This window comes from Arachis ipaensis, chromosome B10 (assembly GCF_059453495.1).
Source record: "Arachis ipaensis isolate K30076 ecotype BB chromosome B10, ASM5945349v1, whole genome shotgun sequence".
Classification (NCBI taxonomy): domain Eukaryota; kingdom Viridiplantae; phylum Streptophyta; class Magnoliopsida; order Fabales; family Fabaceae; genus Arachis; species Arachis ipaensis.
Window position 1 is genome coordinate 133,925,766 of NC_142435.1, and position 17,848 is coordinate 133,943,613.

General features: G+C 31.6%; 3 protein-coding genes across 3 annotated transcripts; all 3 read left to right on the forward strand.

Moving 5' to 3' along the window:
• The first annotated feature begins 4,423 nt into the window (after positions 1-4,423).
• Positions 4,424-5,911, forward strand: LOC148581786 (uncharacterized). Its single transcript, XM_088493745.1, has 3 exons — positions 4,424-4,708; positions 4,764-5,816; positions 5,903-5,911. The coding sequence occupies exons 1-3, from the start codon at positions 4,424-4,426 to the stop codon at positions 5,909-5,911; spliced, it is 1,347 nt and encodes a 448-aa protein (XP_088349871.1).
• Positions 5,912-5,951: 40 nt separating this feature from the next.
• On the forward strand, positions 5,952-7,061 carry LOC148581787 (uncharacterized). Its single transcript, XM_088494274.1, has 4 exons — positions 5,952-6,285; positions 6,380-6,584; positions 6,687-6,826; positions 6,910-7,061. The coding sequence occupies exons 1-4, from the start codon at positions 5,952-5,954 to the stop codon at positions 7,059-7,061; spliced, it is 831 nt and encodes a 276-aa protein (XP_088350400.1).
• Positions 7,062-17,322: 10,261 nt separating this feature from the next.
• Positions 17,323-17,733, forward strand: LOC148581788 (uncharacterized). Its single transcript, XM_088493749.1, has one exon. The coding sequence runs from the start codon at positions 17,323-17,325 to the stop codon at positions 17,731-17,733; it is 411 nt and encodes a 136-aa protein (XP_088349875.1).
• The last annotated feature ends 115 nt before the right edge of the window (positions 17,734-17,848 follow it).

The following is a 17,848-nucleotide window of genomic DNA, read 5'->3' on the forward strand; positions in this document are numbered from 1 at the left end:
GGGGAAGGGGGGTTGTCCATGTAAAAGTTATTTTTATACATCATATATGAAAATCAATAGTTAATATAATTAGAAGTTGATTAAGAATACACTCCTATCCTCGCAAGCACATCAGCTAATAACTTTTTCTTGACTCAAATTTGAACATTACAATAACATTGGAACTAATAACAGCAAAATATACTAACAAGTTTTATATATACCGTATTGTCGTAATAAAAATACTAATTAACAATTAAACAAAAAACTAGTTAGGAGATTAAACCAAGATAATTAAGGTGAAATTAGGCATAATCTATTTCCCTTTTCTCACCTGAACTACGGTCGCATTAGTAGATTTGGTCTTCTTAATTCTCCTCTTCCTCCCTTTTCTTCTTCTTTTCTTCTTCTTGTTCTACTGGTTTCTTCTTTGCTTTGCTGACTAAGCAATGGTTGTTCTCATCATCATCATTGAGATCATGTTGTTGTTGTTCCTTTTGAGCTTCTTGAAGTGGATAATAATGAGTTGGAGCAGATGAAGCATCAGAAGCCATGGAATCATCATCATCATCATCATGGTCATCATCCATGGGGGACCCTATGTACATGGTCCATCCAGATTCACTGCTGCTGTAACATTCTTCTTCTGATGCATCTCCCTTCATCTCATGCTGATGTGGATCCATCTCCGGATGATGATGATGAGATAATAACAAATCAAGAAAGAAACTATATATATGGGAGTGATGATGAGAGAGGAACTATGAAACTATGAAGAAGGAAACTATGTATGTATATATAATAATTAATGTATCCTTTTATTTTCAATAGAGGAAAATTTAAAATACAAACAAACAAAAATAAAAGGAGTTGTTGTTTTGGGACACCTGAAAACCACTAATCCCTTCATCTCTCACTCTTTGCTTCCATTCATACCGACAAAAAATAATATATAAATTATAAAGAAAATTCCATGTTAGCAAACTTAATGTTATAATGTTTGGTAACTTATTTTAGAATATATATATTTTATAAAGTTTGTCATTGAATTAGAAGTTTATATATTGTATATATGATGTTTGTAAAATTTCATGTCAATGTATAATTAGTAGATGTACTATTTTAATTATAAATCAAAGTTTACTATAATATAATAAAAATTAATATATATTTAGAAATTAAATATAGTCTTATTATTGGTATTAAATGTTTACAAAACTTTGCACAATTAATCTTCATGTGAAAGACAATGATAATTCAATCATTAGATCTATAAAAAATAGTTTTTATTATAGAGAAATATGAGCGAACATAACTTTCTAATGTCATTTGATTTTAACTCGTAAGTTAAAACTAATATAAATATTATTCTCTAACTCATTTTTTGATACAAGTTTATTCAAATCATTTATATTCACGTGTGCACGTTTTTTTTTTTTGTGTCGTTACTGCACGTTTTTCTTTTTCGTCGTTATTTTTCTCTTTTGTTATTGTCGTCACCAACACCACCACCTCCTCCTCCTCTTTCTCCTTCTTTTTTTTTATTGAAATTTATTCTCCTCCTTCTCTTCCATCATCAGTTATCTTGTTATTGAAGATAATGAATAATTCAAGTTCAAATTGTCAATTGAACCAGAACGAAATTAATTATTGTTTTGAATCCAAAATCAAGTGGCTGGCTGAGGTGTGATTCGATTCTAGTTAATGTTTTCATTAGTAGTTTTATGATTCTGTAGGTGAAGAATAATATTTTTATTTGTGAAAATTGTTATTCATCGCTTATGGTTTGACTTGAATGTAATGTAAAAGTTCTTAACAAGAATAAAAACAAAAAAATCAAACAAAGAAAAAGAAGAAACACATAATGACACAAAATTACTTGAAAGATGATTAACTTACATTCATTCAACTAAAAGAAAGAAAGAAGAAAAAAATATAGTATTAGAGAAAATATTTTTCTGTATTTGCAGCAAATTTGGGTGTAACACAAAGATATTTGAGTGTATTATTTAAGAATTTTCGGTGTATGTATGCTGATAAGTTCTACATAATTCAAAACTCTTTCTCTTCCTCCTCCTCATCTTCTACTGCTTCTTCTTCTTCATCTTCTTATTTCATATTCTCATAATTCTTCTTAGGAGGAAAAAATCAAATAAAAAAGAAAAAAATACATAATATTGCAAAATCAATAAAAAGAGGAGGAGGGAAAAAATGCAACAACAACAACAGTAATAAAAAAACGACGATGAAGATGAAACACACGAAGAAAAAAGAGGAGAAACGCAAAGAAGAAGGAGAAGAAGAAGAAGGAGGAGGAGGAACGCAGGATACAAAGAGGAACAACGTGATTTTCACGCGCACGTTATGTAAGTAGATTTTATTGGGTTATGGTTAATTTGTATGACTTGTATGCCGAAAAAACTTGTATGTGTAGCAGTAATCCTAATATAATATTACCGTATCTCTAAAAGGTTTCATATCAATCTATGATGTACGGACACTGACACGAACACGGGACATGACACGACACAGGACACGCCGACACGCAAATTTTAAATTCTTATAAGACACGGGGACACACGTACATATAAAATATAAAGTATTTTTTAGATAAATCATAATGATATTTTGATATTTTATTGATATTAAAATATAAATTAATTTTTTTAATTATTTTTAATGTCTTATTTTAATTATATCAAGTATTTAAAATATTTTTTGTTTTAATAAATAATAATGTATACTATATCGAAATTTATTTCAAGAATATATGTTAAGAATAAGACTGGACACGCTGATACATGATGGTATTTAGGTGTGTCCAAGTGCATCTGGAAAAGAATTTTTTATTTTTTTTTATTAAGACGCGATTGGACACAGCAGACACACGAATCGGACGAATGTCAATAAATATCGTGTTCAAAATGTATCTGACACGCAGACAACTCAGCGAAGTGTCTATATTTCATAGATATCAATTCAAAATCGTTTACTATATAGTATAATCACTTAAAAATCAACAAAATTTATTTGTTCAAAAAATATATAAACAAGATATCCTTCAATTACATACTTAGCTTATTGATGTTTAATTTTGGCGAAATTTTGTATAAATGACATTTATTATATGTTATTATGACTCAGTGGTTTAATTAATAAAATATGCATCATATGATTTTATTTGAATTAATATCGGTATCATTTGATTTTAACTCTCTATCCACCAAGTATATGTATTGAAACTTTTTCTTCCTTTACTAGTGTTTTGAGCAATGTTCTGAAAACCGGACCAGACCGGCCGGTTCGACCGGTTTAACCGCGAACCGGCGATGCAGACGGTCCGGTCCTCCTGCAGAAACCGTCCTGGAAAGAACCGGTGACGAACCGGCGAACCGGCCAAAAACCGGCCGGTTGGGCCGAACCGGTAACCGGCCGGTTCTGCATAAACGACGTCGTTTCATTATTAAAAAAAAAAAAAAAAAAAGAAACCCTTAACCCGACCCGACCCGAAGAGCACCATGACCCGGTGACCCCAACCACCCCCCGTTTCTTCCCCCGAATCCCTAATTCTGTGTGTTCTGTGTTGTTCATCTTCGTGAGAGAAGAGAACAGCGAATGAGAGAAGACTGAAGCTGACCCTCCACGCCCGAACCCCAGCCTGCCACCGCCCCCTCCTTCGTCGCCGCGGTCACCGGTCAACAGCCCAACCACCGTCGCCTGGTCGTCAGCCTAAGTAACCCTCCTTCTTCGCCTGGTTCCCTGCCCAGTAGCCAACCGTCTGCCTCGTCTTCATCTGCCCCGTCCCATCGTCTTCATCGTCACGCGGTGAGTAACTCGTCTCAGCTCATCTTTGTTCTTCAATTCTTTGCCTCCGTGAACTTCGACTTCCCCTCTGTGAACTTCAACTTGCTTCTGTGAACTTGAACTTGCCTCTGTGAACTGACTTCCTCTGCTCATCTTTGTTCTTTGCCTCTGTGAACTTCTTTGTTAGTAACTTGGTTTGCACTTCAAATTCTGTTTGTTAGTAACTTGGTTTGCAGCTTCAAATTCTGTTTCTTGGTAACTTGGTTTGCAGCTCAATTTCTCAATTTCTGGTTGTTGGTAACTTGATTTGCAGCTCAATTTCTGTTTGTTGGTAACTTGGTTTGCAGCTGAATTTCTGTGTGTTGCACTGTTGCTCAATTTCTGTTTCTAGTTCAATTTGTGTTTGTAGTTCAATTTCTGTGTGTTGCTCAAATTTCTGTTTTGTAGCTCAAATTTGTTACTGTTTTGTACTTTGTTAATGCTGGAAACTGACTCGGTTTTGCATATTTGTTGACTGGCTGAATTTCTCAAATTTGTTCTGCATAATTGTTAATGTTCATTGTGTAGAATGTAGATAGAATTGTTAATGTTTATTGCTGTGGCTGTTTTTAATTTCAAATATGTTTTATTAATTTTAGTTATGGAAGATAGTATTAATCAAGAAGCAACTGCTGATAACAATGATTCTGTGAATAATAACATGCCTGCCGATACTCCTATTTCGAATGATGCTGCTAATCCTAATTCCCGTAGTGCTAACGATAGTCAATCACAAGGTTCTTCGAACCTTAGGGGAAAAACAGATTTAGCTTGGAAATATGTTGCTCTACAAACAGTGAATGGAAAACCACAGTATCAATGTTTATTTTGTCTACAAGTTTTCAATGGAGGTGGAATTCACAGGATGAAGAAACATCTAGCAAAGGTTACCGGAGACGTGAAAAAAATGTCCTAAAGTTCCATATGATGTGGAAAAACAGATGGAAAGTTTGTTGAAAGATATTCAGGCCAACAAAAAGAAAAGAAAAGTAAGTTTTGGTGAAGAGGGTGGTGATGAGGTAGAGGATGCAATTGATGAGGCAATCCAAGAAGAACAGGAACAGCAGCGTACCTTGAATCAGCAAGGAGTTGGAGGCGATCCAAAGAAAAAAGCCAAAGTCATTCCTCCTATGTTTGCACCAAGAACAACTCCAGGAGCTCAACCAAGTATTAAGAGTGCTTTGCAAAACAAAGAGGCAATACACGAGGTTGATAAACGATTTGCTCGGTGGCTTTTGGATTGTAAAATTCCATTTAATGCTGTGATGTCGCCATATTTCCAAGATATGTTGGATGGTGTTGCTGGTATTGGACCTGGTTACAAGGGGCCTTCTTATGATAAGTTAAGGGTTCATTTGTTGGCTGATCTTAAAAGAGAAAGTCAAATGCTAGTTGATAGTTATAGGAGTGCATGGAAGGAAACTGGATGTACCCTCATGGCTGATGGTTGGACAGATCAAAGACAAAGAACGTTAATCAATTTTTTGGTGTATTGTTCTAAAGGTTTGTGCTTTCTGAAATCAGTAGATGCTTCTAGTATGGTAAAAAATGCTTCACACTTGTGTACTTTGTTTTCTGAGGTGATTGAATGGATTGGCCCAAATAATATTGTGCATGTTGTGACTGACAATGCGGCCAATTATGTTGCTGCTGGTAGGCTTATCAATAGAAAATATGATAATATCTATTGGTCACCATGTGCTGCTCATTGCCTTAATCTTATTTTAAAAGATATAAGCAGCATGGCGCATATTTCTAACCTTGCAACTCGTGCTTCAAAGATCACAGTATTTGTGTACAATCATACAGTTTTCTTATCTTGGCTAAGAGAAAGACCTAAGTGGAGAGAAATTGTACGTCCTGGTGCAACCCGGTTTGCAACTGTGTTTATTACATTGAAGAGCATCTTTGACCGTAAAAAGGAGTTGCAACAATTGGTTGTAGATTCAATTTTCACTGATCACAAATTAGGAAGGAGTGCTACTGGTAGAGCTGTGAGTGCTATTATTCTTGATGCAAAATTTTGGGACGATTGCTTTACTGTATGTAAACTTGTGAGCCCTCTGATTTACTTGCTGAGGGTTGTTGATGCTGATGACCCCCCATCTTTGGGGTATGTTTATGAAGGAATGTTAAGGGCAGAAGATGCAATTAAGGAGATGTTTAGGCAATCCAAGACTGCATATCAGCCATACACAGATATTATCAACTCAAGATGGGACAAGCATTTGAAGAAAGATCTTCATGCGGCAGCTTACTTCCTGAATCCTAAATTCTTTTTTAATGAAAATTATAAAGAAGCACCTGATGTTATGCAAGGTTTGCTTGATCTTGTTACCTTGTATTGCAAGTGTAACAATTTGGATTCAGTTCAGGCAATGAAAGAAATACATTTATATAGAGATCGGAAGGAAAGTTTTGATAGACAAGAAGTTATTCCAGCTGCATCTGAACTTAAGCCTGGTAAGAATATGGTTGAATATTTGTTTTAACTTGTTTTATGCTCCTATGTTCTTAATTAATATCTTATAATATGTTATGGTTTTATAATTGGTAGATGAATGGTGGAGGTTATTCGGAGGCTCTGCTCCATGTCTACAAAAGATAGCTGTTCGCATTCTTAGCCAAGCATCTGCTTCTTCTGGGTGTGAGAGAAATTGGAGCCTTTTTGACCAGATTCATACAAAAAGAAGAAATAGATTGGAGCATGATAGACTCAATGACATTGTTTATGTTACCTATAATTTGCGTCTTAAATCCAGGTAATATATGTTTCATGAAATACTATATTGTTTCATTTGTAATCTTTATCATAATAAATTTGTAAATTATTAAATCTCTATATATTGTATTTAACTTTTTAGGAAGGAAAAAGAAAAAAGAAAGCAAAAGACACAACATGATCCAATTGATTATGAAAGTATCAGTCAAGTTGACTTCTGGGTGACTGAAGAGGTTGTAGAGAAAGAGCCTGATCTTCCTAGTAATGTGGATGACTTATTGCGTGAGTATAGTATATTTAGTTTCTAATGATTTATTAGAATGTTCTTAGTTTATAATATAATGATAACATTTCTATTTTATTAGGTGAAATTGATGCTGATTTATATCAAAGTGGTGGTGGTAGTAGTGGTCTTTATGCTGCATCTCTTTCTTCTGCTGATCAGGGTGGGAATGAAGGTGAAGATCATCCCACCGAAGCAGATTTGCAACAAGTTCTTGCGGATTTTGATAATTGATAAACAATGATGTTGGGATTTAATATTTACATATGCTTTTATTACTATTTAACTTTTGAGTTTGGATTTTGATAAGATCATATGTATTTGGTTGATGATATTTTATGTAGTGTTTTTAATTTCAAAGATATTTTAAGATTTTTATCAGACTATAATTATATTTTAGGATGTGTATTTATAATTTTTTTATTATTCTACTCTAAAACGGTTTTTCCGGTTGAACCATCGGTTGAACCGGTTAGACCAGTAAACCAGTGAACCAGTGACTAGAGCGGTTTGATGACCGGTCCGGTTTTCTGAACCTTGGTTTTGAGAAGTGCTTCACCTAGTCTAATTTGGTTTGTTACAGTATTTTTCAACTCGAAATTAATCTATCACGTATTAAATTTCTATTTAAATATTTATTATTGATTAATAAATTATTATATACATAATAAAAAAATTTAAATTTCAATACTTACTTAAACAAATAAATTAACCACTTAACTAATACAAATTAATTTACCTAATCTAATTTAAAATTGACCTAAGTCAAACACTCAACTATATATGAGAATCAGTCTCTTAATGTACTCTTTTTATTTTAAAATAAATGTAATCTTTTTAAATTTTTAGTAATTTAAAAATTAATATATCTAGATATTTTTTTATTTAGATATAATAATTTTTTAAGAAACTCACAAAATAAAAGTGACACTTATTTTAAAATAAAGAGAGTAAATAATTACATTTTACAAGGTTTTGATCCTAAAATTTTGTTTGTGATACTTTTTAGTTGGACGAACCCACTATGGTTGTGTACACATACGTTGTAACTCTTTTGTGTTAAATTTTAGAGTTTACATATATAATAGTTAATTAGAATCAAATAATATTTATCTTAATCAAAAATATTTTTGTATATTAAATTAGCTATTAAAATTAATTATTATGTATTTATTTATAAATATATATATTATTTAATTTATGTATAAATATATGTATTAAAATTAATTATTATATATATATATATATTGTTTAATTTATTTTTAACATATATTTTATATTTTTTATAATAATAACTAATTTTGATGTTAATTTTGGTGTATATCAAATATGATTGTATATATATTAATTTAAGTAATTGTCATATGTGGAATACTATTTTATTTGTATATCTGTTAAAAATAAACTATTGAATCAGAAGCTTATATACAATAAAGTATTTTCAGAAACTTTTACGTCAATAAAAAATTATTTATTATATCTTCTATATATTTAGAAATTAATATAATATTTGTTTAAATTAATATCATTATCATTATTTGATCTGATATAACTGTCCGTCTATGTATATTTGCAAACATAATTAACATGAAGATGGGTGAAGCCAAATTGCGTGCAATTAATTGCATGGATGAGGCTCACCTCACCACACCACCTGGAAATCTAGATTGCATAACTCATTAATTAATTCTCTGACTTTATATACATATAGCTACCTAGCACACTACCACGCACCTACAACGAACACCAACCTGTCAATGAAAGTGAAACAAAAATCATTTTTTTATTTTATTTTTGGTTAGTATTTTTCAGCTTGACAGATGAATAATCAATTTATTATGGATTTTGAATTTCATTTAATGATTTATCGTTAGTTAATAAATTACTGTGTATACATAAAGTAAGATTCAAACTTTTGATATTTGTTTAAGCGAATAAATAAGGTGATTATATATATATTAGTTTAATTTTTATATATTAATAGTATAAAATATTTTATACATATAAAATTATTTTATTATAAAAATATATTAAAATTAAATTATATATGCACGTGCACCACGACCATACTATTGTTTTCTTGAATTTGTTGAAAGGAAATTATATTGGGTGATGGGTTATAGTTCAATACTTCAATTTGGTAAATTAGGGTTCATCTCCTATATGCATGGCAAGAGAAATTTAATGAAAGGATCATGGTGCAATCCATCATTATTTTATACATTTATTTTCACCATGTATCGGTCATGTTAATAATAATAGCATGGCTTTAAATGCAAAGCCAGATTACACAGATTGCTACAGTATACAAAACTGGAGAGAATATAATTAAAGACTCTACTACGTACTTAAATATATTAGGATCCGATCTTCATTACCTGATGTAGCTCTTACTAACGCCTTTTATTAAATATTGTGTCCTTTCTTAACTAAGAAACAACACCTAGGCCTTTCTTTCTTAGCACTTACCAAATCCCAAACTTCAGTTTTAGAATTTTAGATGATTTTAATTTTAATAAACTAATAGTATAAAATATTTTATATAGTCATATTATTATTTTTGTTCTTTTGAATGATTATTCACTTGATCAATAAAAATAGTAGCTATTTTTAATAATATAGTATTACATGATTAAATGCACGTATAAAACAAAAATATTTGGTAATTAAAAAATATTAACAAAAAATAATTAAAACTTATCTTATTTAATATTATTAATTATTTAACTAAATAAAATAAATTCTGACTATTTTTTTGTTTTTCTAATATTACTATTATAAAATTATTTTAGAGTGACAATACATTAAAATTAAATTTATTTTAGATATAATAAAACAATATATACTACACTAATATATGATTGATGAGGTTGTAACGACTTTAATGTTCTAATAACTAATAATGATCCTCACTTTAAATTTTATAAATTAACAAAGTATCATTATGAACAAAAAAAAAAAAAAAAACTTTTTTCAACAAAATGTCATGGACACAATGACATATATTCATTCACAAAATACATATATATTTAATGTTTTATCAAAAAGTTAAGATATTGATATTAAACATGAGACACCATAGATTTTCACTACAATCTTTTCTTTCAAACTTATTTAAATTCTACTTTCTACCTTCTTCACGTTGATTACCAACAATTTTTTTTTTTGGAGACAAAATTAATTTTTTATGATAAACATATTTATATCTAGTTATTATTATCTTAATAACAACCAAGTAGTCTATATGTATTTATGTGTATCTATATCTGTGTGTATATATCTATATCAATATTTATGTTTTTATTATCTTCAGATAATAAACAAACAATTTAAATAATATTTTATTCTTTTTTATTTATAAAATATCCATTCAACTTCTTTATAAGATTAAAATAATATATTATAATTTATTTGACTAAAATATTTTTCAATAACCATTATAATTATATATATAAATTAGTAATAGTTATCTTATTGATTAAAATAATAATAATAATGATATAAAATATTTTAACTTGTTATAAAAATATTTAATTTAATTTTTTATATATTTTATGATTAATAATAAAATATTAAAAATATATTATATTAATAATAAATATATATTTTATATTATTATTATATGGATTTACAAAAAATATCATTAATTTATATGTAATTATAATAATCATTGAAGGGTATTTCGACAATAAGAAAAAACAAAAAAATAAATTATTTTAATCTTATAACAAATGCGTATATTTTATAAAAAGATAAATAAAGAAAAATATCATTTAAATATCTGAACAAGTAGTATGATTTTGTCTACTATTAAAAAGATGTTTGCCTACTCTTATCATGAGACACATCGTTGGTTAAAATAGTACCAATGATTCAATCAAAATAAAACTAATATAACGAATATAATGATGCATGTCGAGATAAACTTGGTGTAATATTAAAAGAGTTTATATCATATAAATTTCTGATATAATTTTTACATATAGGGTATTATATTATATTTTATATATACGGTAAAAGAATTAAACCTCACTAGTCACTAAGTTCAAAACGTTGATGTAGCATTTAAGTCATTTGCTTGCTGTAAAATCTGAATGGCTCTATTTCCGCGTGCAGCTTTTGCTATATAGGTAGCCTCTTCAGTTTGCTCATCAATTTTGTCTAACTGCAGATGCATATAATTACGGAGATCGTGTAGAGGATCCTCCCTATCAGAAAGTTATTAGTCATGTGCAAATTCTGAAGGCTGAATTTGTGTTTTGGAATCTGGATTGAGATTGAAAAAATTGAGATTGAGTATTGTATTCAGTGATTAGATATTAGAACTAAAATTTTATTTTATTTTTTTAAATATTTTTAGAAAGCAAACATATAGGGGATTGGAATTGAAATTTTTAAGGTCGAAAATTTTTATAACATTTTTTTAAAAATATTTTTATTTAATTTTTTAAATTCTAAATCTATTCATCAATTTTTATAGTTATTTTAATCTAAATATAATATTGAAATATAATATAATTCAATACATTTTACATCAAATACAAGATAAATACTTAATTTAATTTCGGTCTTTCATCTCAGTTTTTTTTTTCAAACGCAACCTAAATTATGATATCGAGTTCTTCATAAAATTTTCTGACTTATCAAGGATGTTTATCTTTGTAGTGTTTCTAAGTTTATCAATTTTTTTATTGTATGTATTATTTTATTCTCTGCAAATATACTTATTTTTAGTAATATATATCTCTTTAAATACATAATTTTAATTTCGATTATTCTAATTTGCAATTTAAAATCAAGGTTTTAAACATTAGACTAGACTGACTGGTTCAATCGGGTTAATTAGAAACCAGTTCAATTCAAAATCGTCTTGCAACAAATCAGCAAAAAACCAGTTGAACCGACAATAATTATTGAACCGATCGAATTGGCCGGATTTTTAAAAGTACCGGTTTCCAAAATCCACCAAAACGGCGTCGTTTTGACGCTGAAAAAAACATTAAATAGCTAAAACGCTGAAACCCGAACCCCTTTTCCTTTCTTCTGTCTCTTACTCAAAAAACCCTAATATGTTCCCTGATCTCCTCACTCCCTCTCTTCTCTTCGAAGTTCCAACCTCCAACAGCCACCACCCCACCACCCACTAGCCACCATCCGAAATCCATCACTCACACTCGTCGCCGAACCCTTCTCCTTGCCGTGGGTGCCATTATCGCCGGTAGAAAAGTCTGCTCGGCCATCTTCTCGACGTTCCTCCTCTCCTGGCCGTCGCACGAAGGAAGGGGTCGAGCTCCTAGCGTTGCCGTCGCAAATTGCTGGGTCCGTCGGTCGTTGTCTGTCCGAGCTCACTGTCTGAGCTCGTTTCCTTGTTCGAGTTCTCTCTCTGGCTCTCTCTGTTTGAGCTCACTTCCCTTCTTCGTTGCTGTCACTTCCGATTCCGTCATTGCCGTCACTTCTTTTCTCTCTCGCTGTCGATACTTCAATTTATTTTTCTTTGTTTTCAATTTTTTTAATAATACTGATTATGTAATTCTGAGTTGCTGAGTTTACTATTTTAAATTGTTGAATTAGTATAATACTGATTTTATGATTCTGAGTTGTTGGGATTAATATTCTGAATTGCTACTTGTCTGAGTTAATTTTGTTAATGATTAATTTTATTAGTTTCTAACTTTCTGATTTAGAAGATGCAATCACAAAATAATTTGTTATGAATAATTTATTATGTAAAATTATAAAAATTTAAATTTTATTAGTTTACAAATAATTGAATTCAAATATTTTATATATTATATTTTTAATAATTTTATTTAATATTTAATTAAATCAGTTGAACTCCAATTAAACTATTAAACTAATTAATAAACTAATTATCTTATCGGTTCATTAATCGGTCCGATTCTTACAACCTTGTTTAAAATGTAAACTTTTTTTTTTCATTGTAAAATCATCGAATTTGGAGACCTGCAGCGTGAGATACGTGATAAGTTGCATAAATTTCTACATCTTTATAACTTTGATAGATCAATTTTTAGGTGATTCATGATATATATTGAACAAATAAATTCCGATAAAACTACTCTTGAAAAAAATTTGGTTACTTTCAAGACTCAATGAAAAGAACTTTAATAATAGATAAGACTACACATTATTCAAATAAAACTACTCTCTTTTCGTTTTTTTTAATTAAATGCCGTTTTTCTATTTTTTTTTAAATATTAATTAATTTTTATCTATTATGTCTTTTATTATTAAATAGAAAAAGATATTTAAAAGATTAAAGAAAAGAGAAAATAGTACTAGAGATATTTTAGTTTTTCTTTTAATTACTAAAAAAAATTTTAGAGTAACAATTGAGTTATTTCTGTATAATTTTAAAGTTTGAATTTAAGTCGTGAAAATAGTCACAGATGTAATTATTAAGTTAGACTATGCTGCATATATTAAAATATTATATTCTTGAAATGCGAGCATTCTCTTAATCTAGCATTAACGCAGGATACTTGTGTACTGAATTATTTTTTTAGGGTTAACTACGATTTTAGTCCCTAACGTAGAGGTCAAAAATTTATTTTGTCCCCGACCTTTTTTTCGCTACAAAATGGTTCCCAAAGTTTCAGTTTATTTTAAAATCGTTATTTTTTTCAAATTTTTTTTATTTTTATTACCAAATTACCCTTAATAAAAAAAATAAATAAAAAAGAAAGAAAACGCGTAAAGTAAAGGGGAAAATGGGAAGGGGTTAACGCGAAGGGAGAAGGGTGGGGGAGGGGGGTTCGGGAAGAAGAGGGGGAAGGGTCCTTGCCATCGTCGCCGCTGTTCTTCGCCGCCGCCGCCGCCACTCTTCGCCGCCGCTGTTCTTTGGGTGGCTCACCGGATTCTGCTTCTGCTTCCATTTATCCATTTTGCTTCTATTATGTTGTTGATTTTTTTTTATTATTGTTGTTTCTGGTTGCTTCTGCTTCTGATTGATTATATTGTTTCATTGTTACCGTTGTTGTTGTTGTTCTGTTCTGTTTTTGTTCCTGCTTCTTCTGTTTCTACTTGATTCCATTGTTGATTCATTGGTGATTCATTGTTGTTGTTGTTGTCCTACTGCTGCTTTTGTTTGATTAATTGTTATTGCTTCTGGTTCTGTTTCTGCTTGTGCTTCTGTTGGTGTTTCTGCTTGTGCTTCTGCGGGTGCTTCTGCATGATTTTAAGGAAGAAGAGGAAGGAGCATTTTGGTCCGAAAGACGGTTTTAAAACAAACTGAAATTTTTGAGATCATTTTGTAGCGAAAAAAAGGTTGGAGACAAAATAAATTTTCGACCTCTACATTAAGGACCAAAATCATACTTAACCCTTTTTTTTACTAATATTTTTTATAAAATTTAACAATTATTTTAATACTCTTACAAAACTAAGAAAAGAACACTTAACATTAAATGAAGAGAGTAACACTCAAAACACATTGATTACTTACATTCAAATTATTTCGTATTGTTAAAATTTTCTATTGGAACCTATTATACTTTATTAGTCGATTATAGACCCCATAGCTAGAAAGCTCTTCACATACATAAAAGGAAAAACACATTAGCATTCATGCTTCCACATTATGGTGGTAAATTGGCTTTGCCAAGTGACAAGAGGTGGATTAAAACTTAAAAGGGAGGCACATATATATCATTGGTATTTTGTAAGCACAAAAAAGGGAATTTGGCCATTGTCTATGGCTTTTGTTGTTATAATATATAATTGAGTTTACTACTCTTAGAAAGGGATGGGGCCCTTTTAGTTGGTAAAGCGTAGGATCAAAATGAACAAATTGGAGAAACAAATAAAGGTAGAAAGGTTTTGGGGGCATGCCAATGCCATGCCCTATTATCTTTAAGCAACAATTTGGCTGTTCCCCACTTCAAAATCATCAAACCACCCATGACTTATAATTAATGGCGTATTACTGGACAGGGTATAATGCCCATTCCATTATTATTCTTCATGTTTGCCTTTCTTAGATATATATCATTACATATATTGTCTCTAATACAGAAATATAAAAGTATAAATTGTACTAAGACAAAACATGCGAGTAAAAAAATTAAACTTATAAAATGTTACAAGTTATCATGTCAATTAAAAAATAAAATTGGAACAACGATCTATTTTCCATATCTGATTCTTTAATTTTCTGCCGTGTTATTTTATTATCATTATTATTTTAAGGATGTTCTTCTCTTTATTACTAAGAAAAAAATATTAATCCCTTTAGGATATTATTAGGTTTATTTTTTTAATTATACTTTTCTTCGTAATAATAAGCATAATAAAATTCTTCTACTACCTCATCATCATCATATAAATCTCCACTACTATTATGCTAGTATTCTGGTTGGTACCAATTGCTTGTGCATGAAAGAAAGATTTTTTGTCTTATCTATTATTTCTCTTCTATGTAAAGTGAAAACCATCATGATTACATGCAAAGATCAGATGTATAATAACTGTTATAACATGGCTAGTCATTTTTTCATTATATATATTCTTGTTGATAAAAACTCAACCATCAATAAAATTTATTATTTTTAGTCAATATTTTTAATTATTATTTTAATTTTTTTAATTTAATAATTTAATAATATATTTTTAATTCATATTTTTAAATATAATTAACTAATTATTGATTAAAAATAATAAATTATACTAATTTTTAAATATTTTTTATTGGTCAATTATCTTTAATTGATATCACGATTTGGCTCAACTTTTCAACTCATTTGTCTAATCTCACTGTCTAAAAACTGTTTCACAATCTGTGTATATAAGCTACTGTGGATATTATGGTGGCTATATAAAAGGGAATAGTAGATAATAAATTGTTTATTCATGGTTGTGATGAGATTACATCCGCAAATAATATCAGAAGAGGAAGTATAGGGAGCCAATGACTTAAGTGTACAATGTGCATAATGAAAGTTTAGAAAATATTAGAAATATGATTATTAGTGTTACATTGTCCTGTCAAGTTACGCTTTTGGGATGAGTGGTTTTAGGAATGGTATTAGAGTTCCAGATCTGAAAGGTCAAAAGTTCGAATCTTAATGAATCCAAAATTGGCTTTTTATAACATGATATGTTTATTATTTCTGGTATCCGATGGTTATTCTGCAATATAAGTGATGTTCATTTTATTCATAAACCAAAGATTTAGCCTATTGTACACATTATACACTTAGGTCATTGGCTCCCTAGCACTACTCATATCAGAAACACTCTTGATGGGTCTTAACAAATTATTCTTTCCTCCTTTATTTGAATTATTAACGTAGAGGGCAAGAAACTCACCGGTTTGAAATTAGCAGCCAAATCGAAAGTTAGTTTAATTGGTCATCAATAATTTGTTGTTAAGTGGCAGATTGAGTGTCCGAAAAAAAAAAAAACTAATTATTAGCGGTGGTTATAATGTCAACATAAAAATTATGTATAAACTAAAAATTAATTTTATATATATTTGTGTTACAGATCCAGCCTATGGATCCTATACCCGGAACGGTCTCCGAACTCGGTTATCCGGGTTCGACCTGCTTCGCCCTTTCAGAAAGCCCGGAACCGGCCCACTAGAGTTCCTAACCAACTTTCGAATTCAAACGTCTCCCTTATCTTAGCCAAATAAGATAAGATAAGATATTCATTATCACCTATAAATAGAGGACCCAGGTCCCTCCAGGTATGGATCCATTCCTCACACCTTATACCTCTTAGATCCATTCTGACTTAAGCGTCGGAGTGTCTTTGCAGGTACCTCCCCCCATTGCTCCAGTCAAGTGATCCGGCATCTGCCTCAACCCGCAAGTTCTCGATCCATCTCTCAACCCGTACAAGAGACATCTTGTACATTGGCGCCGTCTGTGGGGAACTTGCGCCGACTAGAGTCGGAATGGGGGACGTACTCGAAGAAACCTCCTCAAGCCGGGATAACTCTCAAGCAAAGAACCCGACCCCCGAGCATCAGGAGGTCACAAACCATGGAAGGATAGCAAGCACCATCCACCACGCACAGAATAAAGAAAACGATCACATCGTCCCGGATCCGCGACACCCTGAGAAAACAGGGGACAAAGCGGCATAAATAATCCAAGATCTCTGCCTCCGAGTCCAAGAACTCGAAGGCAGACTAGCTTCCAAGGAAAGGTATAACACCGAACACGGAAGCCACGTAACGTCTAGATCCAAATCTCGCCATGGTAGATCGCCAACACGGCGACACGATAGGAAAGATGATCGCAGCACCTCGCGCGACCCCAGGCGAGAAAAGTCGCCGGAACGACGGTACAGCAAAAGGCACAACCGCAGTACCTCCCGAGATCTAAGTCATCAGCGCGACTCAGATGAAGATCAGCGACACCGAGAAACCAAGCGCACAAGAAACGACCACACAATAATGGGAGCTACACATTTCACATAAAGGATCTTAAGAGCAAAACTCCCCAAAGGTTTCGATAAACCCACCGACATGAAGTACGACAGAATCAAGGATCCCCAGGAACATCTAACGGCCTTCGAGGCCAGGATGAACCTAGAAGGAGCGGCCGACGCAGTCCGATGCAGGGCCTTCCCGGTGACCCTAGCCAGGCCAGCAATCAAATGGTTCAACGCCCTCCCAAACGGATCCATAGCCGGTTTTCACGACATCACACGGAAGTTCATGGCCCAGTTCACGACCAGAATCGCTAAAGCTAAACACCCAATCAGCTTGCTAGGGGTGACACAAAAACAAGACAAATCCACAAGGAAATACCTCGACCGCTTCAATGACGAATGCCTAACGATCGACGAGCTCACGGATTCAGTCGCAAGCCTCTGCTTAACTAACGGGCTCATGAACGAAGACTTCCGCAAACACCTCACCACCAAACCAGTGTGAACCATGCACGAGATCCAGAACGTCGCCAGAGATTACATAAATGACGAGGAGGTCATCCATGTCGTCGCTGCCAACAAGCGACAACACACCCACACCCAACACGGCAACCCGGCGC

Bases quoted from the DNA above. Each gene is read 5' to 3' on its own strand.
- LOC148581786 (XM_088493745.1), top strand. From the start codon at position 4,424: ATGGAAGATAGTATTAATCAAGAAGCAACTGCTGATAACAATGATTCT. The intron at 4,709-4,763 runs GTTACCGGAGAC...GTGGAAAAACAG, and splicing joins TGAAGAAACATCTAGCAAAG to ATGGAAAGTTTGTTGAAAGA.
- LOC148581787 (XM_088494274.1), top strand. From the start codon at position 5,952: ATGTTAAGGGCAGAAGATGCAATTAAGGAGATGTTTAGGCAATCCAAG. The intron at 6,286-6,379 runs GTAAGAATATGG...TATAATTGGTAG, and splicing joins TGCATCTGAACTTAAGCCTG to ATGAATGGTGGAGGTTATTC. The intron at 6,827-6,909 runs GTGAGTATAGTA...CTATTTTATTAG, and splicing joins TAATGTGGATGACTTATTGC to GTGAAATTGATGCTGATTTA.
- LOC148581788 (XM_088493749.1), top strand. From the start codon at position 17,323: ATGAAGTACGACAGAATCAAGGATCCCCAGGAACATCTAACGGCCTTC.